The sequence below is a fragment of the Jaculus jaculus genome, chromosome 4, assembly GCF_020740685.1.
Source record: "Jaculus jaculus isolate mJacJac1 chromosome 4, mJacJac1.mat.Y.cur, whole genome shotgun sequence".
NCBI lineage: Eukaryota > Metazoa > Chordata > Mammalia > Rodentia > Dipodidae > Jaculus > Jaculus jaculus.
The window spans coordinates 168,540,816-168,568,136 of record NC_059105.1 but is presented as its reverse complement, the minus strand read 5'-3'; the positions used below and the strand labels follow the sequence as shown (position 1 = coordinate 168,568,136).

The window sequence follows — 27,321 nt, the reverse complement described above, 5'->3', positions numbered from 1 at the left end:
GGCTTTACGTGGATGCTGGGGAGTGGAACTTGGGTCCTTAGGCTTTGCAGGCAAGTGCCTTAATCACTAAGCCAACTCTCCAGCCCTATTTTTAAAAATATTTTATTTTTTTTTATTTGAGAAGAGAGCAAAAGAGAGAGAATGGGCACCTCCAGCCACTGCAAACAAACTCCAGATGCATGTGCCACCTTGTGCATCTGGCTTATGTGGGTCCTGGGGAGGTGAGCCTGAGTTCTTTGGCTTTGCAGGCAAGCACCTTAACCATTAGGTCATCTCTCCAGCCCCAGATCTATTTATTTATTTGAGAGCAACAGACAGAGAGAGAAAGAGGCAGAGAGAGAGAGAGAGAGAGAGAGAGAATGGGCGCACCAGGGCTTCCAGCCACTGCAAATGAACTCCAGACACGTGCGCCCCCTTGTGCATCTGGCTAACGTGGGTCCTGGGGAATTGAGCCTCGAACCGGGATCCTCAGGCTTTACAGGCAAGCGCTTAACCATTAAGCCATCTCCCCAGCCCTAGATCTATTTTTTTTTTAAGAAATAAAACATTGTGACTCAGTTTAAAAAATTATTGTAATGAAGTGTAGCCATCTTGATCCTATTTTGAACCATTTTAAATGGCCCTGTCCCTCCTTCCTCAGAGACAATGATGACTAATTTGGTATTAATTCTTCCAATTTGTTTTTAAGTTTTTGCTACATTTGTGGCTAATTGTTACTCCATCATATTGTGCCATGAAGTCTTCAGGTTTTCTTTCAACAGAATTTATCAAAGCTAAATCAAAAATGTACAGTTCATCCCATTTTGAGGACTGGCACTCTATTACAAAATTTATCAACTCCTCAGGAAGCATTTAGGTTTCGCCAATATTTTGCTATTACATATAATGTTTCAGCATTCTTACATGTTGTAGACACAAGGCAAAAGAGAGTTTCCTGGGGAGAGATGGCTTAGCGGCTAACTACTTGCCACTTGTCTGTGAAGCCAAAGGATCCTGGTTCCAGGCTTGATTTCCCAGGACTCACATAAGCCAGATGCATCTGGAGTTCGTTTGCTGTGGCTGGAGACCTTGGTGCGCCCATATTCTCTCTCTCTCTCTCTCTCTCTCTCTCTCTCTCTCTCTCTCTCTCTCTCTCTGTCATGCTCAAATAAATAAAAATAAACAAAAAAGAGAGGTTCCCTAGGATACCTACAAGTAGGACTTTTTAAAAAATATTTTGCTGGGCATGGTAGTGCACGCCTTTAATCCCAACACTCGGGAGGCAGAGGTGGGAGGATTGCCGTGAGTTCAAGGCCACCCTGAGACTACAGAGTGAATTCCAGGTCAACCTGGGCTAGAATGAGACCCTACCTCAAAAAAAAAAATTTTTTTTTTATTTATTTGAGACAAAAAGAGGCAGAAAGAGAGAGAATGAGTGAACCAGAGCCTCCAGCACCTACAAATGAACTCCAGATGCATGTGCCACTTTGTGCATCCGGCTTTAGGTGGGTACTGGGGAATCAAACCTGGATTCTTAGGCTTTGCAGACAAGCACCTTAACCACTGAATCATTTCTCCACCTCCACAAGTAGGACTTTTAAAAAGAAAAAAATATATATATTTATTTATTTATGATAGAGAAAGAAACAGAGAGGAAGGGAGAATGGGCACTCCAGGGCCTCGAGCCACTGCATACAGACTCTAGACACATGTGCCCCTTTGTGCAATTGGCTTATGTGGGTCCTGGAGAATTGAACCCAAGTCCTTAGGCTTCACAGGCAAATGCCATAACTGCTAAGCCATTTCCCCAGCCCCTCACAAGTAGGACTTTTAAATCACCTGGCTTCTGTGTCTCTTTCTTTTAGTATTATATTTATTTGCAAGGAGAGAGAGAGAATGGGTGTGCCAGGGCCTCTAGCCACTGCAAACAAACTCCAGATGCATGTACCATTTTGTTCATACAGCTTTACGTGGGTACTGGGGAATCAAACTCAGGTCATTAAGCTCTGCAGGCAGGCGCCTTAGCCCCTAAGTCATCTCTGTGGTCCAACAAGTAAGACTTTTGTATCACCTGGCTTGTGTGTCTTCTCTTTTACCAAATTGAACAAATTTCTCTCTAGAGTAGCAATTTCCACTTACGCTTGCTCTGTGAAAGCTTCGTTTCCCCCACATCAAGATTGACATTTGTCATTGACAGGCATTTAGATTTTTTTTTTGCTGATTTTTTGAGTGACACAGACATTGCATTATTCTAATACAACTGATCTATATCAAGTATGTAGCTATATCCCATTAAGCTATAATGTTATGCATATATGCCCATTAATGAATGCAGCTCTCTTCCAAAATGCTGAGAACAGCTTCCTACACACACCTGAGACTCATTTTAGAGTCATACTGTCAAAACTATTGCCACTGGGGATTTCAGGTCTGCAAACGCCTCTGCAAGTTAGGTAGATGTTTACTCACCCTTCTGTGAGCTAAACAGTCTTGGAGGGAGGATTAGAAATTAACTATATGGAATCTTCCTAGAGATGATGCCTTTTGTGGCTGTTATGTTAGAAACTTCCATACACTCAGGGCAGAAAATAGTGCAGGGGGCTGTAGAGATGGCTTAGTGGTTAAGGCGCTTGCCTGCAAAGCCTAGCAACCCATGGTCGACTCTCCAGATCCCACGGAAGCCAGACCCACAAAAGGTGAGGCAAGCACAAGGTCGTACATGCCCACTAGGTGGCGCAAGAGTCTGGAGTTCAATCTCAGTGGCTGAGGCCCTGGCATGCCAATTCTCTCTCTCACTCTTACTCACTCTAAAAATAAGATAAAAGGGCTGGGGGATGGCTTAGTGGTTAAGGCATTGCCTGCAAAGCTAAAGGACCTAGGTTTGATTCCCCAGGACCTATGTTAGCCAGATGCACAAGGGTGGTGCATATGTCTGGAGTTCGTTTGCAGTGGCTGGAGGTCCTGACATGCCCATTCTGTCTCTCTCTTCCTCTTTCTCTTTTTCAAATAAAACAATAATAAAAATAAATAAGGTAGGGCTAGAGGGATGGCTTAGCTGTTAAGGCACTTGTCTGCAAAGCTAAAGGACCCAGGTTTGATTCCCCAGGACCCACGTAAGCCAGATGCACAAGGTGGCGCACGAATCTGGAGTTCATTTACAGTGGCTGGAGGCCCAGGCATGCCCATTCTCTCTCTTTCTCTTTCTCTCGCCGTCTCAAATAAATAAATAATATTTAAGAAATATTTTAAAATAGCCAGGCATGGTGGCTCACACCTTTAATCCCAGCACTCGGGAGGCAGAGGTAGGAGGATCACCATGAGTTCAAGGCCACCCTGAGACTACAGAGTTAATTCCAGGTCAGCCTGGACCAGAGTGAGACCCTACCTCGAAAAACCAAAAAGAAAAAAAATTTTTTTAAATAAATAAATAAGATCAAAGAAGATGAAAGGCACTAAAGAAAATCCTAAGGTGTCACGTACCTGTGACCTACTCAACTTCTTTTTGGTTTGGTTTTGGCTTTTTGGTTTTTCGAGATAGGGCCTCACTCTAGCCCAGGCTGACCTGGAATGCACTATGTAGTCTCAGGGTGGCCTCGAACTCACGTCAATCCTTCTACCTCCGCCTCCAGAGTGCCGGGTTGCAGGCGTGCACCCCGCGCCTGGCTCACTCGGCCTCTCGTCCTGGTCCCTCAGACACCTCCTTCATGTACGTGATCGCGGGCCTTTGCATGTTGAAGCTGTACCAGACACGCCACCCGGACATCAATGCCAGCGCCTACTCAGCCTATGCCTCCTTCGCCGTGGTCACCATGCTCACCGTCCTAGGAGTGGTGCGTCCCTCTCCATCTACCTTGAAAAGTGTCCTTCTGGGGAGGGCGTTGCAGTCACGTTCGCATTGCTGGTAGAAACCACCCAACCAAGAGCAGCTCGTGGGGATAAAAGGGATTCATTTTGGCTTAGAGACTCCAGGGGAAGCTCCACGATGGCAGAGGAAAATGATGGCATGAGCAAAAGGTGGACATCACCCATATAAGTGCCCATATAAGTTGGACAACAGCAACAGGAGAGTGTGCCAAACACTGGCAAGAGGAAACTGGTTACAACACCCATAAGCCCAGCCCCAACAATACACTGCCTCTAGGAGGCTTTAATTTCCAAATTGCCTTCAGCTGGGGAGACTAGCCTTCCGAACACCTAAGTCTATGGGGAACACCTGAATCAAACCACCACAGGGGGACTTTTACTGCTTGTTTCTTTGCCGGGCCTGGGTTTCATGGGTTTGAATTAACCATAGTCCTTCGCTTGTCACAGTTGTCATCTTGAGTCCCTTCATAGCACTCTTACTCAGTTAAGTACTTTTTAAAGATATTTTAATTTATTTAGAAGCAGAGAGAGAATAGAGACAGAGAGAATGGGCACACCAGGGCCTCCAGCCGCTGCAAACAAACTCCAAATGCACGCGCCACTTTGCATCTGGCTTTACGTGGGTACTGGGGAGTCGAACCCGGGTCCTTAGGCTTTGCAGACAAGCACCTTAACCACTGAGCAATCTCTCCAGCCCTCAGTTAAATAATTTTGAAGTATGCAATGGGCACCTGTCAAACTATCTCTGGGCGGTTTGAATCTTAAGGTGGACCCTAAGTCATGTCAGATAGGAATAGGGTGTATAAGCTGATTGGAGACAGCAACCTGAAAGAATAAAAATGACTTTCTTTTTTTAAAAAAAAAATATTTTATGTATTTATTTGAGAGAGAGAAAGAGGCAGATGAAGAGAGAGTGCCAGGGCCTCTAGCCACTGTGAATAAACTCCAGACACATGTGCCACGTTGTGCATCTGGCTTTATGTGGGTATTAGGGGACAGAACTTGGGTCCTTTGGCTTTGCTGGCAAGCACCCTAATGGCTAAGCCATCTCTCCAGCCCCAGATGATTTCCCAACTGCACGGGCAATAGGCCGTCTTCTCTTGTGCGAAAGGGCGGTCATTCCCCAGCTGTAGTGCTATGGCTCTTCATTGCTGTTGTTTAACTCCCTCCCTAACTCCACTTAGTTTGGTTTTCATTTCGCTAGGCAGCCATTCTGTTTCCTGTCCGCTGAGTAGAAAGCCCCCACCCGCCCACCTTGAGTTCTGAGAGAAAACCAAATGCACACGTTTGATTCCTTTCAGCATGGATAGGACAGAATGTTCTAGAGAGTTCTCTAGGAGAACCCTAGAGGAAGGTAACCTCCATCTTTGCTCCTAGGTGTTTGGAAAGAATGACGTGTGGTTTTGGATCATCTTCTCTGTCATCCATATCCTCGCCTCCCTGGCCCTCAGCACCCAGATCTACTACATGGGCCGCTTCAAGATAGGTGAGTCACCTGTCATTGGTAGTAAACACATGCAGGACGCACAGTGCCCTCTCTCACCTGAAATAAAGGTGCCACAGGTCACCGTGAATTCATACTCTGAATCTTCTGCCATGTTGCATTGTCTCCAAGGACTGCAATAAGCCCTCCTTCCCGTTTCTGTTTTCAGCTGAGAACCTCGGCTTGCCATGCCTCAGAGCTGAGGTGTACCTCCGCCTGCTGGCTGCAAACCCTTCACAGCGCAAAACTTTGAAAGTGTATCAACAGGAGAGTGGTGTGCCCAGCGTGCCACTAGTACCACCCAGAGGCACATTTTACTTATTTGAGAGAGAGAGAAAGGAGAGAGGGAACGGACACACCAGGGCCTCCAGCCACTGCAAACAAACTCCAGAGGCCTGCGCCCCCTTGTGCATCTGGCTAACGTGGGTCCTGGGGAATCTGAGCCTCGAACTGGGGTTCTTAGGTTTCACAGGCAAGCGCTTAACCGCTAAGCCATCTCTGCAGCCTGAGCTAAAACTGTTTGAGACTAGCTTGCCACGCAGGAGCCTCACCGAGTGCTCTGTGAATATCAGCTTGGGATCTGCTGCCAATCATCATTCGCTGGAAGAAATTCAAGTGGATTTAGAGTATTTGAATCTTAAAAATCATTTTAAGGTACAGGGAGTCAAACAAATATTGGTTTTTTTTAAGCTTCAAAGAAGATCATGTATAAACATAGGCCTACCTCTAATACTGGCAGATGCTAGGGAAAGAACACATATAAAAGACTACAAGTCAAATCTATGAAATTTTCAAAGTTATGAAGCAGGCTAAACCCTATTAAAAATGAAAGAAGAGGGGCTGGAGAGATGGCTTAGCAGTTAAGCACTTGCCTGTAAAGCCTAAGGACCCCAGTTTGAAGCTTGACTCCCCAGGACCCACATAAGCCAGAGGCACAAGGTGGCGCATGCATCTGGAGTTCGTTTGCAGTGCTGGAGGGCCTGGCATGCCCATTCTCTATCTATCTATCTGCCTCTTTCTCTCTCTGCCTGTCTGTGGGTCTCAAATAAATAAATAAAAATAAACAAAAAAATTAAAATAAAAATGAAAGAAGAGCTGGGTGTAATGGCGCACACCTTTAATCCCAACAGTCGATAGGCAGAGGTAGGACAATCCATGAGTTCAAGGACACCCTAAGACTACATGGTGAATTCCTGGTCAGTCTGGGCTACAGTAAAACCCTACCTCAAAAAATCAAAAAAGTCCAGGTATAGTGGCACACGCCTTTAGTCCCAGCACTCAGTAGGCAGAGGTAGGAGGATCGCCATGAGTTCAAAGTCACCCTGAGACTACATAGTGAATTCTAGGTCAGCCTGAGCTAGAGTGAGACCCTACCTCGAAAAAAAAAGAAAGGAAGGGAGGGAGGGAGAAAGGAAGATATATGAACACATGTCTATTCACATGCCACGCAGTCACCGCATGGCCGTTCTTTGCCCGTGGAGGTGTATAATATTGGGCCTATCTGACCTCAGGAAAATAAACCCGAGCAGGTAGCCAAGAGCAAACCCAGGTTGCCTCACCTGGGAAGGGGGATTTGGGGATCCAGGAATTTGGAATGTGCTCTAGAAAAGAAAAGATTATCCATTCCCTTTACTGCATAGCTTCCTCAACCAACAGGTACCGAGGGTTCTCTAGAATAGGAAACCTAGTCACACCATGTAATGCCAACACTCCGGAGGCTGAACGGGGAAGATGGTGAGTTCAAGTATAGCCTGGCTACATAGTGAGACCCTATCTGGAAGAGCAAACAAACACTAAAACACATTACACATTCTCCTCTTCACCATTTAACTCGATGGTCACTAGCTTTACCATAATGTCGATAATGTGTCTCCCAAGAATATCTCAAAGCCCTGGGTGCACTGTATAGGCATATGCATGCAGTCCAAAGGAGGGTGCAGTCATACAGAACAAGCTACCAGGAAGGGATTCATGGAAAACAGTGTTCTGCTTTCTCCAGCGCATTGAAAGCAGAAGTCAGTTGTGGTAACAAACACAGCCCTGGTCCTGTGACACCAGAGTTTACGTTTTAAATATTTTTATTTATTTATTTGACAGAGAGAAAGAGAGAGGGAGGGAGGGAGGAAGGGAGAGAATGGGTGCACCAGGGCCTCCAGCCACTGCAAAGGGACTCCAAACGCGTGTGCCACCTTGTGCATCTGGCAGACATGGGTCCTGGGGAATCGAACCTGGGTCCTTTGGTTTTGCAGACAAATGCCTTAATCACTAAGCCATCCCTCCAGCCCCAGTTTACTTTTCTTTGTTTGCTTGTTTTTTATTTATTTGAGAGTGACAGAGAGAGAGAAAGAGGCAGAGGGCGACAGAGAGAATGGGCATGCCAGGGCTTCCAGCCACTGCAAACGAACTCCATGCCTGCGCCCCCTTGTGCATCTGGCTAACATGGGTCCTGGGGAACTGAGCCTTGAACCGGGGTCCTTAGGCTTCACAGGCAAGCGCTTAACTGCTAAGCCATCTCTCCAGCCTCCAGTTTACATTTTAAATGACAAATCTGGCCGATAGAACCTCACAGGAAGAGCCCTGGGGAAACACCTGCTGTGAGTTCATTCCCCTGCCTCTTCCTGTGCAGGGTCCACATTACAGGACTGGAAGGAGACCCAGTGACGCAGTACAAGACAGGGCAGGGTGCAGGAGAGAGAGGCACATGACAAGGGAGGAGGGCAACTGGAAGATGCAAATTATTTTCAAGTTCTGTACCCAGAGACTGTTCCCAGGGCTGGTAGGAATTTAGCGGTGAACAGGAAAGCTTGCTATTTCCTTGTGACCACGAACTTCAAGTTCACCTCCAAGGCAGGCAGCTTGATTAGCAGACAGTGGCTCTCCACGCATTTCCTCACTGCCCTTGCTCTAGAATCATGTGCTCCTTTCTCTGTGGCCCTCGGGATCTGCAGGACATAGGAAAGGCAGCAATGACGATACAGGACATGTCTTAAGTAGGACAGAAAACCATAGAGCTTCCTGCCCAGATTACTACTGTGTGAAAAGATCTCAGGGATTGGTTAGAAGAGAAAATGGATCGTAAATGGCAAGTGTTGCCTAAAAGTTAACCGGGAGAGATCAAAGCCTCGGGTTACTCTTTGAGAAGTGGCCTTCCAAATATTTGAGATAAGCAGAAAGCGTCTGTGTTCTTCACGATGAGCAAAAAATACCTTCTACAGGGCTGGAGAGATGGTTTAGCAGTTAAGGCAATTGCCTGCGAAGCCTAAGGATCCAGGTTCGATTTTCCATGTCCAACGTAAGCCAGATGCACAAGGTGGTGCACGCGTCTGGAGTTTGTTGCAGTGGCCAGAGGCCCCAGTGCGCCCATTCTCTCTCTCTCTCATCTATCTCTAATAAATAAATAAGAATACTTTAAAAAACACCTTTTACACTAAAGTTAGGGCCTGGGGAGATGGCGTAGTCAGTAAAGAACTTTGTCATGCAAGCACGAGGACCTAAATTCAATCTGTAGTACCTGCCAAAAAAAAAAAAAAAAAAAAGCCAAGTATAGTGCTGCAGCTGTGATCCCAGCACTGGGGAAAAGGGAGACAGGACAGTCCCCACGGCTCACAAAACAGCCAGTCTAAGCTAACTGATGAGCTCCGGACCGGCCAGGGAGAGACTCTCAAAGAAAGCGAGACAGGGTTCTGAGGATGAAGACACCTCCTGAGTCCTCCTCTGACCTCCACATGAACACACACAAGAAAGAAAGGAAGGGAGGGAGGGAGGAAGGAAGGATAGACAGGCGTGGTGGCTAACACCTTTAATCTTAGCACTGGGGAGGCAAAGGAAAGGAGGATCACCGTGAGTTCAAGGTCACCCTGAGACTACAGAGTGAATTCCAGGTCAGCCTGAACTAGAGTGAGACCCTACCTCAGAAGAAAACAAACAAACAAACAAAGGCTGGAGAGATGGCTTTAGCGATTAAGCACTTGCCTGTGAAGCCTAAGGACCCCGGTTCAAGGCTCGATTCCCCAGGACCCATGTGATGCACAAAGGGGTGCACGCACCTGGAGTTCGTTTGCAGTGGCTGGAGGCCCTGCGTGCCCATTCTCTCTCTCTCTCCATTTGCCTCTTTCTCTCTCTGTCTGTCGCTCTCAAATAAATAAATAAAAATAATAAACAAAAAAAAAAGGAAAGAAAGAGAGGGGCAAAGAGAGAAAGGAAGGAAAGAAGGAAGGAAGTGGGAGAGAGAGAATGGAAGAAGGAGGGTAGGGAGGAAGGAAGGAGGGAAGGAAGGGAGGAAGGAGGGAGAGAGGGAAGGAGTGTTTTGAGAAAAAGACAAAATGATTGGTAGTTGACCTGTTTGAGTTCATCTTACAAATCGTGTCTCTCTTCTCTCTCCTCTGCTTCCCACTGATTCAGATGTGTCTGACACAGGTAACGTCCTGCTGCCCTTCCTAAGGGTCTGGGTTGTTTCCACACCTTGATCAACCGGGCCGAAGGCCATCTCTGCGCACTGCTCCTCCTTCCCCGCCCAGCAGGCTGCTTGGGAAGGGGATCCCGGGAGAGGCTCCAAGGCCAATCCAACCAGCAGTGCTGTACTTCCGGGCTATCCCATGACCAGGCCCGCTCCTTACGTTCACAGGGATAGCCTTTAGGGCAGGAGCCCGTCCACAGAGCGTGACCCACTCTCTCTCTTTAATGTCAGCTCCATGAACTAGAATCTAGTCTTGCTTTTGATGTTAACAGATGTGGACAGCTCACAGAAAGAGAGCAGCTCACCTTGGACCTTGATTCTGTTCAAGGAGTAATTAGAATTCCCACTGGGCATGGTGGTGCACACCTTTAATCCCAGCATCCTGGAGGCTGGGGCAGGAGGATCTCCGTGAGTTCCAGGCCAGCCTGGGCTACAGAGGGAGTTCCAGGTCAGCCTGGGCTAGAGTGAGACACTACCTGAAAAACAAAGAAAAACAAAAAAAGATATATTTTTTAAAAATTAATTAGAACTCCTATGGTGGTGGCATTCTGCACTGTCCTTTTGCAAGACTGCATTTTCTTTAATCACACCTGTCTTTTTCTCCCTATTGTAACTAAATTTCCTATCTTCCTCTCACTGTCTTGACCATTGTTCCAATACACATATACTTTTTTTGTTTTTGTTTTTGTTTTTTTTGTTTTTTTGAGGTAGGGTCTCACTCTAGCCCAGGCTGACCTGGAATTCACTATGGAGTCTCAGGGTGGCCTCGAACTCACAGTGATCCTCCTACCTCTGCCTCCTGAGTGCTGGGCTTAAAGGCGTGCGCCACCACGTCCGGCCAAATACACTTTCTGGACATACTTTGTACAGCCCAGGAGCCCTTGGCTCAGTCCTTACTGACTCGGAACCATGTTGAGCAGTGTGGACTGGAATCTTAGCAGGTGTTTGAGGGGAGATCTGAGGGCCCTGTAACACCTCGGCCGTAAGGAAACTACCTGCGTGACGAGTGAACACAAGGAAGCTGAGCTGGGGAAGACGGAAGGGTGGTCAGCTGCCCTTCTTAAATCCCACGTGCGGGTCCCTCGCGTCCCTCGCCAGTTCCCTGTGTGAGGCGCGCATGGGCGCCCCAGCCGTGACAGCTGCACCGTGGAAAGCGTGCGCTTCTCGCCCACCTCTTGGTGCGTTCTAATGCGTTTCAGGAAAGTGGAGGCGGCGTCTTCCGAGCCCTCGTCCCGTTGGTCATTTCCCCATGCTTACTGTGTCCTCTGAGCCACCTTCTCATCACGCCATTGTGTCTCTGGCAGATCTGGGCCTTTTCCGGCGGGCTGCCATGGTGGTCTACACGGATTGCATCCAGCAGTGCAGCCGGCCCCTGTACATGGTACGTACGTGGATCTGGACCCGTTGCATTTCGCCCAGCATGCAGGGGAGCAGCAGGGCCAGGCGCGGGCCAGTGCCTCAAACGTCCACACATCCAGAGGGCCAGAGGGCCTAGAGTGGCCTGGGTTCAGCTAGTGGCTGAAGCCTACAGTTTACTCTTTTAAAAGGATGCGCTTGGGCTGGAGAGAAGCACTTGCCTGTGAAGCCTATGGACCCCGGTTCGAGGCTCAGTTCCCCAGGACCCACATTAGCCAGATGCACAAGGGGGCACACGCATCTGGAGTTCGTTTGCAGTGGAGGTCCTGGTGTGCCCATTCTCTCTCTTTCTCTCTCTCTCTCCTTTCTCTGCCTGTCACTCTCAAATAATAATTTAAAAAAAGGATGAGCTATGATAGCCCCGGTTTTGTCTATAAAGAAGAAATATCTAGATATACAGATATCTGCATGTGTGTGTGTGTATATATACATACATACATACATACATACATATATATATATATGTGTATATATATATATATATATGACAAACTTTCAAGTTATGATAATTGTTGTGGGGAAAGATCGAGACAGAATGTGTCTGTAAATAATCATCCAGAGAAGGGTCCCTGTAAAAATGAAATGACTGGCCAGGCATGGTGGCGCGCCTTTAATCCCAGCATTCTAGAGGCAGAGGTAGGAGGATTGCCAAGAGTTCAAGGCCACCCTGAGACTACCTAATGAATTCTAGGTCAGCCTAGGCTAGAGTGAGACCCTACCTTGAAAAACCAAAAAAAAAAGACTAATAATGATGGCCACACCAGGACAGCAGATATAAACCAGGATTGTTCTGAGAAAAATGGACCACATGGTCATTCTATATTATACCCTTTTGTGGTGGTGGGTTTTTTTTTGCAGCAAGAACATTTTTAATCTTTTTAAAATTTATTTTAATTTTATTTACTTATTAGAGAGAGAGAAGAAAAGAGGCAGAGAGAGAGAGACAATGAGAATTCCAGGGACTCTAGCCACTGTAAACAAACTCCAGATGCATGTACCACCTTGTGCATCTGGCCTGTGTGGGTACTGAGGAATCAAACTTGAGTCCTTAGGCTTCATAGGCAAGCACCTTGTCCACTAAGTGATGTCTCCAGCCCAAGAATATTTTAAAACTGTGTTTATTTTTGAGTGGTTCAAATAATCTTTAAAAGTTCCCCCTCATACCATCTTTGGCCATTTCTATACTGAACCTAAGAGACCATGGCCCAAGTCCAACACTGGCTTGGTTCACTGACCAGTGACCTTGACGATGACTAGTGACAAGGCCACTCACCCTCTCTAAGTCCTCAGGCTCAACATGGTGCTGTGATCAGATCTAGTGATGCATTTGGGCTTGGCACACAGGGGTGCAGTAAGAACATGTGTCTTTTATAATCAGAAGAATTTGTACATAAAAAAATGTGGGCCGAGTGTGGTGGCACACTTTAATCCCAGCACTCAGGAGGCAGAGGTAGGAGGATCACCATGAGTTCGAGGCCACCCTGAGACTACATAGTGAATTCCAGGTCAACCTGGGCTAGAGTGAAACCCTACCTTGAAAAACAAAACAACAAAAAATTATTTATTTATTTATTTATTAGAGAAAGAGAGGGACTCTAGCCACTGCAAGCTCCAGATACATGTGCCACATTGTGTGCATCTGGCTTTACATGGACACTGGGGAATTGAACCTGGGTCCTTTGGCTTTGCAGGCTAGGGCCTTAACCCCTAAGCCATCTCTCCAGCCCTTTAATTCTTTCACTTAATAACATGCACTTGTGTTTCTTCCATTTTTTTTTTCTTGACTTCAGAGTCCCTTTTTTCAGTTGCTGAATAATACTCCACTATCTAAAGCTACTAGTGTTTATTTAGCTATTAACCTACTGAAGGACACCTCTGTTGCTTCCAAGTTTAGGTCACTATGAAAAAGCTATTGTAACCATCATGTGTGGGGTTTTGTGCGTGTGTAAGGTTTCAACTCATGTGGATAAATACCAAGGAGAGTAGTTGCTGGATCACATGGTAAACAGGTACTTATTCTTGTTTAACAACAACAACACCAAAAAAATAAAACTGCTAAACTGTCCTTCACAGTAGCAAAAGAATTCTGGATCCCACCACCAGCCTTGTGTCAATGAACAGAAAGTTCTTGTCCCACATCCCCACCAGCATTGTGTGCCCATGTTCTGGATTCTGGCATTCTGTTGGATGAATAGATGTTGTTATTCTTTTAATGAGGATGTTTCTTCCATTTCCAGGATAAGTCACCTGGAAAGGCAGAGAACTGCTATTTTAAAATAGTAGTTAAGGGCTGGAGAGATGGCTTAGCACTTGCCTACAAAACCAAAAGACCCAGGTTCAATCCCCAGGACCCACGTTAGCCAGATGCACAAGGTGCTACATGCATCTGGAGTTTGTTTGTAGTGGCTAGAGTCCCTGGTGCACCCATTATCATTTTCTCTCAAATCAATAAATGAAAATAAAATATTTTTTTCAAACTTTAATTTTTTGTTTATTTTTATTTATTTATTTGAGAGTGACAGAGAGAGAAAGAGAAAGAGAAGGAGAAAGAGAATGGGCACACCAGAGCCTCCAGCCACTGCAAACAAACTCCAGAGGCATGCGCCCCCTTGTGCATGTGGCTAATGTGGGTCCTGGGGAATCGAACCAAGATCCTTTGGCTTTGTAGAAAAAAAACACCTTAACCACTAAGCCATCTCTCCAGCCTCCAAAATAAAATATTTTTTAAATGTAGTAGTTAAATGGTCATGCCAATAAAAAGGTATAATGACATAGTGCCCAGAAGTGTTAAATAGTGTGTGAAGGAGCAGGAACAGATGTCAAATAAATGCCCACTAGGGTAACTGTCCTTCAGGGCGGACCTCTGCATTGTCTCCCTTGCTCACTACCTTTAGTGCTAAGACGATGTCTTGTAAATCCAGAAGTCTGCGAGCTGCAGGGACCCCTGGGGACCACATGAACAGGTAAAAAATATAACTTAGTGGGGCGTCATGGCACACACTTTTAATTCCAGCACTCAAGAGGCAGAGGTAGGAGGATTGCCATGAGTTCAAGGCCATCCTGAGACTACATAGTTAATTCCATGTCATTTTGGGCCAGAGTGAGACCCTACCTTAAAAAAATCAAATGTGGGCTGGAGAGTTGGCTTAGTGGTTAAGCGCTTGCCTGTGAAGCCGAAGGACCCCGGTTCGAGGCTTGATTCCTCAGCACCCACGTTAGCCAGATGCACAAGGGTACACATGTGTCTGGAGTTCGTTTGCAGTGGCTGGAGGCCCTGGCGTGCCCATTCTCTCTCTCTCTCTCTCTCTCTCTCTCTCTCTCTCTCTCTCTCTCTCTCTCTATCGGCCTCATTCTCTCTCAAATAAATAAATAAAACAGAAAAAAAAATTTTTTAAACTCAAATGTATATATATCAGCCAGGCATGGTGACACACATCTTTAATCCCAGTTCTCTGGAGGCTGTGGTAAGAGAATCACAGTGAGTTCAAGACCAGCCTGGGTTATAGAGTGAGTTAGCTTGGGCTAGGATGAGACCTTGCCTAAAAAAAAAATAAAAAACCTGCCAGGCGTAGTGGCAGACATCTTTAATCTCAGCACCCCAGGAGGCCAAGGTAGGATTAGTGCAGTGAGATCGAAGCTAGCCTGAGACTACATAGTGAATTCCAGGTCAGCCTGGGCTAAAGCAAGACTCTACATCAAAAAACAAAACACAAATGGAGAGATGGCTTAGCAGTTAATGCACTTGCCTGCAGAGCCTAAGGACCCAGGTTTGATTCTCCAGGTTCCACATAAGCCTGGTGGCACATGCGTCTGGAGGTCGTTTGCGGTGGTTAGAGGCCCTAGTGCGTCAATTTTCGTTCTCTCCCTCTCTCTCTCTCTCTCTCTCTCTTTGTGTGTGTGTCTCTCTAATAAATAAAGAAAAAAAATTAAAGGGTATCGATAAAAACAAACAAAAACACCTCTCATGGTTGGGTTACTGAGGAACACAAACCAGAAAATCCATCCTCAATCACACTTGTGAAGAATCCTGGCCACTGAGAAATCAGCACCCCCGAGCCTCCCGGGGAGAGGTGAGCCTGGCTGCTCAACTCCTCTAAACCCTGTGAGATTGGCCAAATCCTGCTTGGCGGACCACACGCATGTGCACCCCTCTCTCTGACACTTTCTTTCCTCTTTTCCAGGATAGAATGGTGTTGCTCATTGTGGGAAACCTGGTTAACTGGTCCTTGTAAGTAGTTTTAGGAAAATGTTGTTTTTAACCTTTCTTTTTTTTAATTTTTTTTTTTTTTTTTAATTTGAGAGCGACAGACACAGAGAGAAAGACAGATAGAGGGAGAAAGAGAGAATGGGCACGCCAGGGCTTCCAGCCTCTGCAAACGAACTCCAGATGCGTGCGCCCCCTTGTGCATCTGGCTAACGTGGGACCTGGGGAACCGAGCCTCGAACCAGGGTCCTTAGGCTTCACAGGCAAGCACTTAACCGCTAAGCCATCTCTCCAGCCCTTAATATTTATTTTTATTTGAGGATAGAAAGAGGCAGAGGGAGGGGAAGAGAGAGAGAGAGAGAGAGAGAGAGAGAGAGAGAGGAGAGAGCAAAAGAAATAATGGGCACACCAGGGCCTTCAGCCACTGCAAGTGAACTCCAGATGCATGGGCACCTTGTGCATCTGACTTACCTGGGTCCTGGAGAATCAAACCTGGGTCCTTTGGCTTTGCAGACAAGCACCTTAACAGCTAAGCCATCTCTCCAGCCCAGATATCTTTTTTAGCTTTTTTAATATCTGTAACATGTGCTTTAGTTTCCCCTTGACTTTTTTTTTTTTTAATCTGAAATTAAAGAGAGGTTTCTTGGCTGAAGGGATTGCTTAGTGGTTAAGGCACTTGCCTGCAAAGCCAAAGAACCCAGACTCAATTCCCCAGAACCCACGTAAGCCAGATGTACAAGGTGGTACATGTGTTCGTTTGCAGTGGCTGGAGGCTCTGGCATACCCTTTCTCCTCCTCTCTCTCTCCCTGCCTCTTTCTCATAAGTAAATAAATAGATAGATAAATAAATGGTACAAATGTGTTTATCCTAGAGACTTGCTGAAGAAGCACTTTCCCTCCTGCAAAGAAAGCATTGATGGAGAACGTTGCTCGTGTTTATCTGCTCAGCAAGACACATGTCTATGTGGTGTGGACAGGTCAGACAGATGGATGAATGGATAGATGATACATAGACAGACAGACAGATAGATAAAAGATAGGTGTAAAAATGCAATATAGTTTTACATTGTTTTGCAGAACTTTGCATGAAGACTATGCAATAGGTATTCTCTTCTGTTGAATTTCTCTTTCTTACTCTGTGTGTGTGAGAGACAGGCCCTAGCCCCTTTATGTCCTTCTTTGTTTTGTCTCTCTTCACCCCCTTGGTCTTATTTTCTCAAATGAACTCCAATTATAAAAGTACAATAGAGGCTGGAGAGATGGCTTAAGGGTTAAGGCATTTGCCTGCAAAGCCAAAGGACATTGGTTCGATTCCCCAGGACCCATGTAAGCCAGATGCACAAGGTGGCACATGCATCTGGGGTTCATCTGTCTACAGTGGCTGGGAGCCCTTTCTCTCTCAAATAAATAAAAATAAAATACTTTTTAAAACTTACAATAAAAATAAAAATAAATAAAAGTCCAATATTTTGGCTGAAAGTATCCTATGCAGCCCATTCTTGCTTGGAATATGTGAGAAGTTTAACTGGCAACTTTAACTCACAAATAAGTAACTTTAAGCCAGACATGGTAGCACACACCTTTAATCTCAGCACTTGTGAGTTTGAGGCCAGCCTGGGGCTACAGAATGAGTTCCAGGTCATCTAGAGTTAGAGTGTGTTGCAGTCTGGTTCACATTGCTTGTAGAAATCACTCAGCCAAGAGCAGTTTCTGGGAAAAAGAGGTTTATGTTGGCTTACAGGCTCAAGGGGAAGCTCCACGATGGCAGGGGAAAATGATGGCATGAGCAGAGGGTGGACATCACCCCCTGGCGAACATAAGGTGGACAATAGCAACAGGAGAGTATGCCAAACACTGACATGGGAAAACTGGCTATAATACCCATAAGCCCACCTCCAACAATACACTCCCTCCAGGAGGCATTAATTCCCAAATGTCCATCAGCTGGGAACCTAGCATTCAGAACACCTAAGTTTATGGGGGACACCTGCATCAAACCACCAATTCCACCCCTGGCCCCCATAAACTGATATCCATACATGATGTAAAATACAATGCATTCAGTCTGACCTTAAAAGCCCCCATAGTTTTTATCAATTCCAATGATGTTCATACATCCCCATAGTTCAAGATCTTTTAACTGAGCCATAATACCAAAAAATAACCTCAAAAAACCCATAATGGCACAGAATAAATATTCACACTGCAAAAGATGGCATTGGGCATAGCAAAGAAACATTTAACCAATACAAGATTTAAAACAACCAGGACAAACATCAAACTCAAATTCTAAGTCCAACAACTCTAGTCAGTGACAAGTCTCCAAGTCCGATAATTCTAACCAGCAACAAGTCACTGGCATTCCAATTCCGCCCCTCCAGCTAGGCCACTCACAGTCCTGGAAAACTTCATCCAGGGCTGGCAACTCTCCTTGGCAGGCCTTGTCATGGTTCCAGCATCTCCACTGGGTCTCCACTGCAAGCCACGGTTCATCTTCATGGCCCCATGGGGTCTCCATACAGGCAACCAGCAAACCTGCTTCACACTGCCCATGGCCATTTCCAAAACACAAGACCATGTTGCAAACTCAATGACCCTCTTTCCAGCATTTCTTATACTCCATAATCATGAAAAAACTGGAGGATTTAGGAACAGAACCTTCATTTCAACCAAAGAGGGAAAAATGACTGTTTATAGTACATTTACCTATGGGACCTTCTCATAGTCACTAGATAGGAATGTTCTAAAAGGATGGTGGCGCACACCTTTAATCCCAGCACTTGGGAGGCAGAGGTAAGAGGATCACCGTGAGTTTGAGGCCACCCTGAGAATACATAGTGAATTCCAGGTCAGCCTGGGCTACAACGAGACTCTACCTAGAAAATAATTTAAAAAAAAAGAAGTATCAGTTAAACATTAATTGTGTTACATGTTAAGTAATATTCTTAAGTCCTGCACCATCGTAAGACATTTCAGTCAATAGAGGATCCCACATACAATAAGGGTCCATGAGACAAGACAGTAGATAGTGATGCAGTGGCCATCTGACATATCACCTAGTGGTCCCTCCCATAGGACAAGATACCTAGTGACGCAGTGCCTACTTGAGTGTGTGTAGAAACACTTTGATGCTCACACAATGCCAAAACCACCTAATTATGCATGTTTCAAAATGTATCAGTCATGAAGCAATATATGACTGTATCTTACAGCGCTGTCTTTTTTAATATTTTGTGTTTGTTTATTTGAGAGAGATACAGAGATAGGGCAGGTAGAGAGAGAGAATGGTTATGCCAGGGCCTCTGGCCACTGACAACCAACTCCAGATGCGTGCGCCCCCTTGTGCATATGGCTAACGTGGGTCCTGGGGAATCAAACCTGGGTCCTTTGGCTTTGCAGGCCAACGCCTTAACCGCTAAGCCATCTCTCCAGCCCGTTTTTGACTATTTATTTTATTATTTTATTTTTTATTTGAGAGAGAGAGAGACAGAGAACAGACAGAGAATGGGAGCACCAGGGCCTCTAGCTGCTGCACACAGACTCCAGATGCATGTGTCACTTTGTGCAGCTGGCTTACCTGGGTCCTGGGGAATCGAACCTGGGTCCTTTGGCTTTGCAGGCCAACGCCTTAACGACTAAGCCATCTCTCCAGCCCCAGGTTTTTTGTTTGTTTTCGTTTTAAAATGAACTTCCCCGCAAATGGGGCAGGACAGTGAGAGACCACTGTCAAATCCTCCTCTGCGCTGCAGCCTCCCTCCCTTCCCCCTGTTCCCAGCGCGCTCTTTGGGTTGATCTACCGGCCCCGGGACTTTGCGTCCTACGTGCTCGGCATCTTCATCTGCAACCTGCTGCTCTACCTGGCTTTCTACATCATCATGAAGGTGAGCGCGGGGTGGGGCGCCGCTGGCTGGGGCCCGGCCTCCGCACTGGCCCAACCTCACTCGCTGCCCGGGGTGTGTGTTCCCAGCTTCGCAGCGCCGAGAAGGTGCTCCTGGCGCCGCTCCTGTGCATCGTGGCCACCGTGGTGCTGTGGGCTGCGGCCCTCTATTTTTTCTTTCAGAACCTCAGTAGCTGGGAGGTAAGGTGATAATTCTCTTCTTTCCCAAGCACTTCTCTCCACCTTGCCTTCTGGGTCTTTCTCCCTCTCCTGTATTCATGTATACACACACACACACACACACACACACACACACATATATATATATATATATATATATTTTTTTTTTTTTTGAGAGAGAGAGAGAAAGAGGCAGATAGAGAATGGGCACGGGCACTCAGGTCCTCCAGCCACTACAAACTCTAGATGCATCGCCTCCTTGTGCATCTGGCTTACATGGGCCCTGGGAAGTTGAATCCGGCTCCTTTGGCTTTGCAGGCAAATGCCTTAACGGCTAAGGCATCTCTCTCTTTTTTTTAAATGTATTTATTAGAGAGAGAAGGAGAGAGAACGGGCAAGCCAGGGTGTCCAGCCACTGCAAAGGAACTCCAGATACATATGCCACCTTGTGCATCTGGCTTATGTGAGACCTGGAGAATCAAACCTGAGTCCTTAGGTTTCACAGGCAAGCACCTTAACTGCTATGCCATCTCATTTCTGCGCCCTCCCCACCTTTTTTTTTTTTTTTTTTTTTTTTTTTTGTGTTTCCAGGTAGGGTCTCACTGACCTGAATTCACTATGGAGTCTCAGGGTGGCCTTGAACTCATGGCGATCCTCCAACCTCTGCCTCCTGAGTGCTGGAATTAAAGACGTGCCGTCATGCCCAGCTTCCTGTGTTTCTTGAATTTTATTTTTTAAATATTTTATTTTATGTATTTATTTACTTTAGACAGAAATAGAGAGGGGACAGAGAGAAAGATTGGGTGTGTCAGGGCCACTAGCCACTGCAAAAAAAAAAATAAAAAAAAAAAAAACTCCAGACACATGCATTACCTTGTGCATCTGGTTTACATCTGTACTGGGGCATCGAACCTGGGTCTTTTGGCTTTTCCGGCAAGCACCTTAACTGCTAAGCCATCTCTCCAGCCCTTTTTGTTTTGTTCTGTTTTGTTTTGTTTTTCAAGTTAGGGTCTTGCTGTGTGTAACACGGGCTGACCTGGAATTCACTATGTATTCTCAGGCTGGCCGTAAACTCACAACAATCCGCAGACCTCGGCCTCCCAAGCACTGGGATCAAACCCATGTGCCCCCATGCCCGGCACTTTTTTATCTTTTGTGTGTTGTCAAAATTCACATTTGTCACCCAAAGAAAGAAGCCTTAGTATCCATATACCATGTGGCATGTGGTCAGCATTACCAGGGCAATAGTTCACAAGCATATGATCCCTTCAGACACTGCACACTTGACAGTCCTCGTGCATTGGGTAGTGATCAGTGCCCAAAAGCCACGCCACAGGTCAAAACCTTCATTACTGTGTTGTCCCCATCTTTATCAGTCACTATCCATCAACAGCTACACAGTAGGAGGGGCTGCTAATCCACCTTACAGGTAAGAATGCTTAGGGGTACAATGATTGAGATGGGGAGGTAATATGATGGAGAATGGAATTTCAAAGGGGAAAGTGGGGGGGGAATTACCATGGGATATTTTTTTATAATCATGGAAAATGCTAATAAAAACTTAAAAAATAAAAATAAAGAATGCTCAGGGGCTGGAGAGGTGGCTTAGCAATTAAGGCGCTTGCCTGCAAAGCCTAAGGACCCAGGTTCGATTTCCCCAGAACCCATGTAAGCCAGATGCACAAGGGGGCACACGCATCTGGAGTTCATTTGCAGTGACTTGGAGGCCCTGGTGCATCCATTCTCTCTTCTTCCTCCCTCCCTCCCTCCCCCCTCCCCCTCTCTCTCTCTCTCTCTCTGTCTCCCTCTTTTTCTCAAATAAACAAACAAAATAAGATGTGGAAAAAAAAATGCACAGGCTCAGAAATCAGTGTGTGTGTGTCCAAAGCACAAACAGGAAAGCAGCTGTCCATCACAGGTCCATAGCCATTAGCGCCCATTCCTGGTTCTCCCAGGCTGCACAGCTCTTGGCAGTCACTGGAGTATCACTATTCGCCAGTCTGGATGCTTCATATACGTGGAGCCACGTACCGGACGGCCTTGAGTCAGGCTGAGTCTGGGCAGCATGACGTTCCTGAGGCTCACCCGTGCTTTAGCTTAGTTCCTCTTGTCTTCTTGTCACCCGGGGTGGCCATACCACACCTGTTCCCAGTCCATTCATCAGCTCATGAGCATGTGCGTTGTCTCCACCCTGTGGCTACCGTGAACAATGCTGCTGTGAGCATCTGCGTGCAAGCTCTGCGTGCAAGCTCTGTGTGCCAGCTGTGTGTGCAAGCGCTGTGTGCAGCCGCGTTTGCTTGCAAGCTTGCTTTTGGAGTTTCTAGCAGAACTTTCATGGCATCCTGGGTAACCAACCCTGAAACATTTGAACCTTGGGAATCCTGCCTCACCTTCCTCCAGGGAAGCCCAGCCGAGTCCCGGGAGAAGAACCGCGAGTGCGTCCTGCTGGACTTCTTTGATGACCACGACATTTGGCACTTCCTCTCGGCCACAGCCTTGTTCTTCTCCTTCTTGGTAAGCTGGCCGTGTCTTCTCGTTCTCTCCTCTCTGCATCCTCAGTTCTTCTCTTCCTCCCATCCTTTTTTTTTTAATTATTTTTTTAAATTTTTTTAATTTATTTATTTGAGAGCGACAGACACAGAGAGAAAGACAGATAGAGGGAGAGAGAGAATGGGCGCTCCAGGGTTTCCAGCCTCTGCAAACGAACTCCAGACGCGTGTGCCCCCTTGTGCATCTGGCTAACGTGGGACCTGGGGAACCGAGCCTCGAACTGGGGTCCTTAGGCTTCACAGGCAAGCGCTTAACCGCTAAGCCATCTCTCCAGCCCTTTTTTAATTATTTATTTGAGAGAGAGGATGGGTGCACCGGGCCTCTATCCAGTACAAATGAACTCCAGATATATGTGCCACCATATGCATCTGGCTTACGTGGGTACTGGGGGAATTGAACCTGTGTCCTTAGGCTTCACAGGCAAGTGCCTTAACTGCTAGGCAATGTCTCCAGCCTTTATTTATTTGTTTTGTTTTTTGTTTTATCAAGGTAGGGTCTTGCTCTAGCCCGGGCTGACCTAGAATTCACTATGTAGTCTCAGGGTGGCCTTGAACTCACAGCAATCCACCTACCTCTGCCTCCTGAGTGCTGGGATTAAAGGTGCATACTACCACAACTGGCTTATACCATCTTATTTTTAAAAAATTTTTTAAATTTCTTTGTGAGAGATTTTTGTACTTGAAAGCAAAACTAGATAGATAAAGACTGCTTGCAGAGATCATTTCTATAGTTCGTTACTAGAGAAGTCTCTTTGACTGTGGGAAGTTTGGAAACCACGAGGAGGGGCGCAGCGTTCTCTCTTGAGCCTGAAGCTGGCACTGGGTGTCGCTTTAGCTGCAAGTGGCTCTTGCCATTGACGAGGATTCCGATGGTTCCTGCTCTCCTTCGGGGGAGCTGGAGGGAGAGGACACAGTCTGAGTAGCAAAAGAAAAGAAAAAAAGAGCCGGGCGTGGTGGCGCATGCCTTTTATCCCAGCACTTGGGAGGCAGAGGCAGGAGGATCACCGTGAGTTCAAGGCCCCCTGAGACTGCAGAGTGAATTCCAGGTCAGCCTGAGCTAGAGTGAGACCTTACCTCGGAAAAGAGAGAGAGAGAGAGAGAGAGAGAGAAGAAAGATAGACGACTGACTGATAACATCTTATTTTTATACTTAGTTTTATAACTCAGTGGATCAAGCACTTGCCAGGCACACGCGAGTATCTGGGCTCAGCTTCCAGACGCCACGTAAGAAGCCGGACACTGGAGCGTCAGTATCTGTCATCACAGTGCAAGAGGGGAATCAGAGGCAGGAGAACCATCTGGAAGCTCACTGGCCAGCTAGCTTATTGAACACACAGGCGTAAACAAGTGATCCTGACCCCACCCCCGCACACACACACTAACACACACACAGAGGCTGGCATGGGGGAGCCCGTTTTTCATCCTAGCGCTGACAGACAAAGTAGATGGAAGAAGACCCCTGGAGTTTGCTGGCCAGCCAGTGTAACCTAACTGCTATGCTCCAGGACAATGACAGACTCTTTTTGGTTGTTGTTTTTTTCCTAAAAACAGGCAGATAACATACCAGGGTAGCAACACCTGAGTTTGTCCTCTGGCTTCTTCACACAAACACACAGGTACCATAAACACTTGTGCGCACATGCACACACACACACGCACGCGCGCGTGCGTGCACACACACAGCAAAAAAAAAAAAAGTGAAAAACATAACAGTTCTAAGTATCCTTCAGAGCCGGACATGGTGGCGCACGCCTTTAATCCCAGCACTCGGGAGGCAGAGGTAGGAGGATCACCGTGAGTTCGAGGCCACCCTGAGACTACATAGTGAATTCCAGGTCAGCCTGAACTAGCATGAAACCCTACTTCGAAAGACTCATAATAATAATAATAAACAAAACTAAGTATCATCTAGTCTTGCATTGGTTGTTTCCTAACTAAGTCTGCAGGGCCTGTGCATAGATTTGAGTTATCACCCCACTAGCCTCTTGGATCCCTGCTTACAGACCATACAGCCTGAAGCGTGAAGCAGGACTGCCCTCTAGTGGGAAGGATGGGAAATTCAACCACTCTGTATGGATATTAGGCTTTTCTTATTTTTTTAAAGAGAATTTTAAATTTTATTTTCATTTATTTACTTGGGAGGGAGAGAGGCAGATAGAGAGAGAATGGGCACACCAGGGCCTCCAGCCACTGCACACGAACTCCAGACACATGTGCCACCTTGTGCATCTGGCTTACATGAGTCCTGGGGAATTGAACCTGGGTTCTTTGGCTTTTGCAAGCAAGCGCTTGAACTGCTAAGCCACCACTCCAGCCCTTCTTTCTTTTTATTAAATTAGAAACTTCATTGTATGGACAAATCATGTATTAGCCTCATTTCCCTCATCCCCACCCCCCATTCCACTGAAGGCCTTCCTCAGTGGGGTGACTGGTACTCACTAAGAGGGAGGCTGTGAAGAAGTATCCATTCTTTTTGAAGACTTCCCTTTATGCTGGGTATGGTGGCACACGCCTTTAACCCAAGCACTCGGGAGGCAGAGGTAGGAGGATTGCTGTGAGTTTGAGTTTGCTGTGAGACTGGAGTTCCAGGGCAGCCTTGAAAAACAAAAACAAACAAAAAATATTCCCTTTTATGGGGCTGGAGAGATGGCTTAGTGGTTAAGCGCTTGCCTGTGAAGCCTGAGGATCCTAGTTTGAGGCTCGATTCTCCAGGACCCACATAAGTCAGATGTACAAGGTGGTGCATGCATCTGGAGTTCAGTTCTTCTGCAGTGGTTGGAGGCCCTGATGTATCCACTCTCTTCTCTCTCTCTTAATCTCTCTGCCTCTTTTTCTTTCTGTTGCTTTCAAATAAATTTCAAAAACAAGATTACTCTATATGAGAGGAGGATACGGCCTAACCCTTAGCTGGCTTAGAGCCAGGAAAGGTAGAGAGAGTAGAAATGAAGAGGAATGGTCCACTTCCTATATACAAATGCTCTATGCAACATGGAGATTATTTTTAGTTATTTATTTATTTATTTTGGTTTTTCAAGGCAGAGTCTCCCTCTAACTCAGGCTGACTTGAAATTCACTATGTAGCCTCGAACTCATGGCGGTCCTCCCACCTCAGCCTCCCAAAACACAGACTGCTTCCATTAGGTTTCCCCTGAGTGTCACCTTCGAGCTGACGATTTCTTAGGCCACTCTATCAAGACATCTTATCCCCCTCCACCCCGTGCTCCTTATATCTCCTCCCCTAATTTAATTTTACTCCTCAGCACAGGGGACTGTACACGAGGAAGGGACTGTGTCATTTCTGTCGATGGGCATCTCTGAGAAAAGGCAGGGACTTGGTGTGGCTGGGACTCACAGCTCTGTCCCTCTCACTTCAGGTTTTGTTAACTCTGGACGATGACCTGGATGTGGTTCGCAGAGACCAGATCCCTGTCTTCTAAGCCTCCAGCATGAGCAGGGGAGAAGGACAGAGCCATCTTGGTGCTGGTTTGTGAGAAATGTGTTACCTACAACAATATACCCACTGCCAGACACGGCCGCTTGCCTCTGCAGAGTCAGCTCTGCTTTCACACAGCAAAGAGAGGAGCTGTTGGGGGGGGCGTGCTCTGAACCTCAAGAAGAAAGAAAGGCAGAGGGGAAGTCTGGATGTGGACAGAGGCAAACCCTTGAGGAGCTGCGAGCACCCAGCCTCTGTTTGCAACTTTCAATTAGATCTGGACAGAAGCCATAATGGGGCAGTTCACACCGGGGACCCCTCCTATCCTCACCTGAGATGTGGCCCAGAAACCAGCCACTTGTAGTTCCCACCTAGAATCTGCGGTCTTCACACCAAGGACACACCCGCTGTGCTGGAGATCCAAAGCTCTATGTCATCTTTCCCAGTCAAGATTCCCCAGAATATGGGGCGGAAGTGGCCCAAAGCCCCACTCTACCGACACAGAGGACCCAGAGTCACCGGCTTGGTCAAAAGGAGCACCCCGTGGTCCCCAGGGTCCCTGGCACACCTTTGGAAGGACTCGGGGGCTGGGCTCTGTCACCCTCCTCTGAACTGCTAACCATCACTGGGCCCAAGGCCCGGGTGCTCACTTATTAGTGTCTTCACCTCAACACGGGGAGATGACCCCCTTGTCACTCTGATAGACCTTTTTGGAAAGGCCCTGTTACTCCGTAGAGCTCAGCTCCAAGGTGGAAGGGGAAATGGAGGGGAAAAATAGCAACAGGAGAAACAAGAGAAGCGACTGACTGTGCTGGAAGACTCACCGTTGGATGCGGGCTCCCGCAGGAATGCAGCAAAGGAAGAATGCGGCTCGGCCTCCAGCACCCAGCTCAGCTCTGGGCCCCCAAGGGGGAACAAGTGTTCTAACCAGCAGCACCGACCCGGGGGCCCCCTACAACTGAGCCCTGCATCTGTGACTAATGGAGATCAGGGTCCTGGACTTTCTGCCCTAAGTTCTTAGTTTGTCATTGGTCTTGTTCTTTATTCCTTTAAAAAAAAAAAAACAACTATTGACTTCCTTAGGCCAAAGAAAGGCCATGATTGAATGATGGTGTTCATCGAACATGGCAAAACATTTTCAAACAGATTCAACTAGGGTTGACTTGACATGAAACCTTCAGGCCCTCTGGGTTTCTAATCCAAGACAGAGCCAACAGGGAAGCCCATCCAAGTAGCCCTGTGGCCTAGCACAAATAAATTTAAAGATACATTATAAAAAATAAAATAAAAGAAGATACATTATCTGTAAGGTTGTTTTGAAAAAAATAATAAAGTCAATGAAAATGGCAAATAGGAAGGCCACCAAGCCCTGCCCCAGTAGATGGAGTGTGGGGTTGATTGGGGGGGGTTGTGTGTTCTGTTTGTGTCTGGCTTATGCTAAAACTTCACATGTCATAGTCAGTTTTGTTTAATGCAACAGGACAAAAACCTCAGACAAAGTCTGCTTTCATAAATAGTAATTCTTTTTTAAAGTTTATTTTTATTTTTATTTATTTACTTGAGAGAGAGAGATACAGAAATAGGCAGGTACAGAGAGAATGGGCGCACCAGGGCCTCCAGCCACTGCAAACAAACTCCAGACGCATGCGCCCCCTTGTGCATCTGGCTAACGTGGGTCCTGGGGAATCGAGTCTCGAACCGGTGTCCTTAGGTTTCACAGGCAAGCGCTTAACCGCTAAACCATCTCTCCAATCCTTAAGATTTTTATTTATTTATTTGTGTGTGTGTGCCACCACACTTGTGTGGAGGTGAGGGGACTTTTAAAAAATATTTTATTTATTTATTTATTTGACAGAGAAAGAAGGAGAGAGAATGGGTTC

The 27,321-nt window shown here is 46.6% G+C and overlaps 1 protein-coding gene and 1 non-coding gene across 4 annotated transcripts in view; both read left to right on the top strand.

Annotated features, from left to right (window-relative positions):
- Positions 1-26,792, top strand: part of Sidt1 (SID1 transmembrane family member 1) — a 136,152-nt gene extending 109,360 nt beyond the window's left edge. For 2 of the 3 annotated variants that reach the window (XM_045148086.1, XM_045148085.1), the window contains exons 18-26: positions 3,673-3,809; positions 5,221-5,329; positions 9,728-9,742; positions 11,087-11,163; positions 15,380-15,426; positions 19,178-19,283; positions 19,370-19,480; positions 21,860-21,973; positions 25,383-26,792. In XM_045148086.1, coding sequence (XP_045004021.1) covers positions 3,673-3,809; positions 5,221-5,329; positions 9,728-9,742; positions 11,087-11,163; positions 15,380-15,426; positions 19,178-19,283; positions 19,370-19,480; positions 21,860-21,973; positions 25,383-25,445 — 779 coding nt within the window. In that variant the 3' untranslated portion in view covers positions 25,446-26,792. The remainder of the gene's footprint in view (positions 1-3,672; positions 3,810-5,220; positions 5,330-9,727; positions 9,743-11,086; positions 11,164-15,379; positions 15,427-19,177; positions 19,284-19,369; positions 19,481-21,859; positions 21,974-25,382) is intronic. The other variant, XM_045148087.1, reaches the window with a different exon arrangement.
- LOC123460318 lies at positions 22,711-22,932 on the top strand. Its single transcript, XR_006636892.1, has one exon. It is a non-coding gene; the product is annotated as a small nucleolar RNA U3 (small nucleolar RNA).
- Positions 26,793-27,321: the final 529 nt, after the last annotated feature.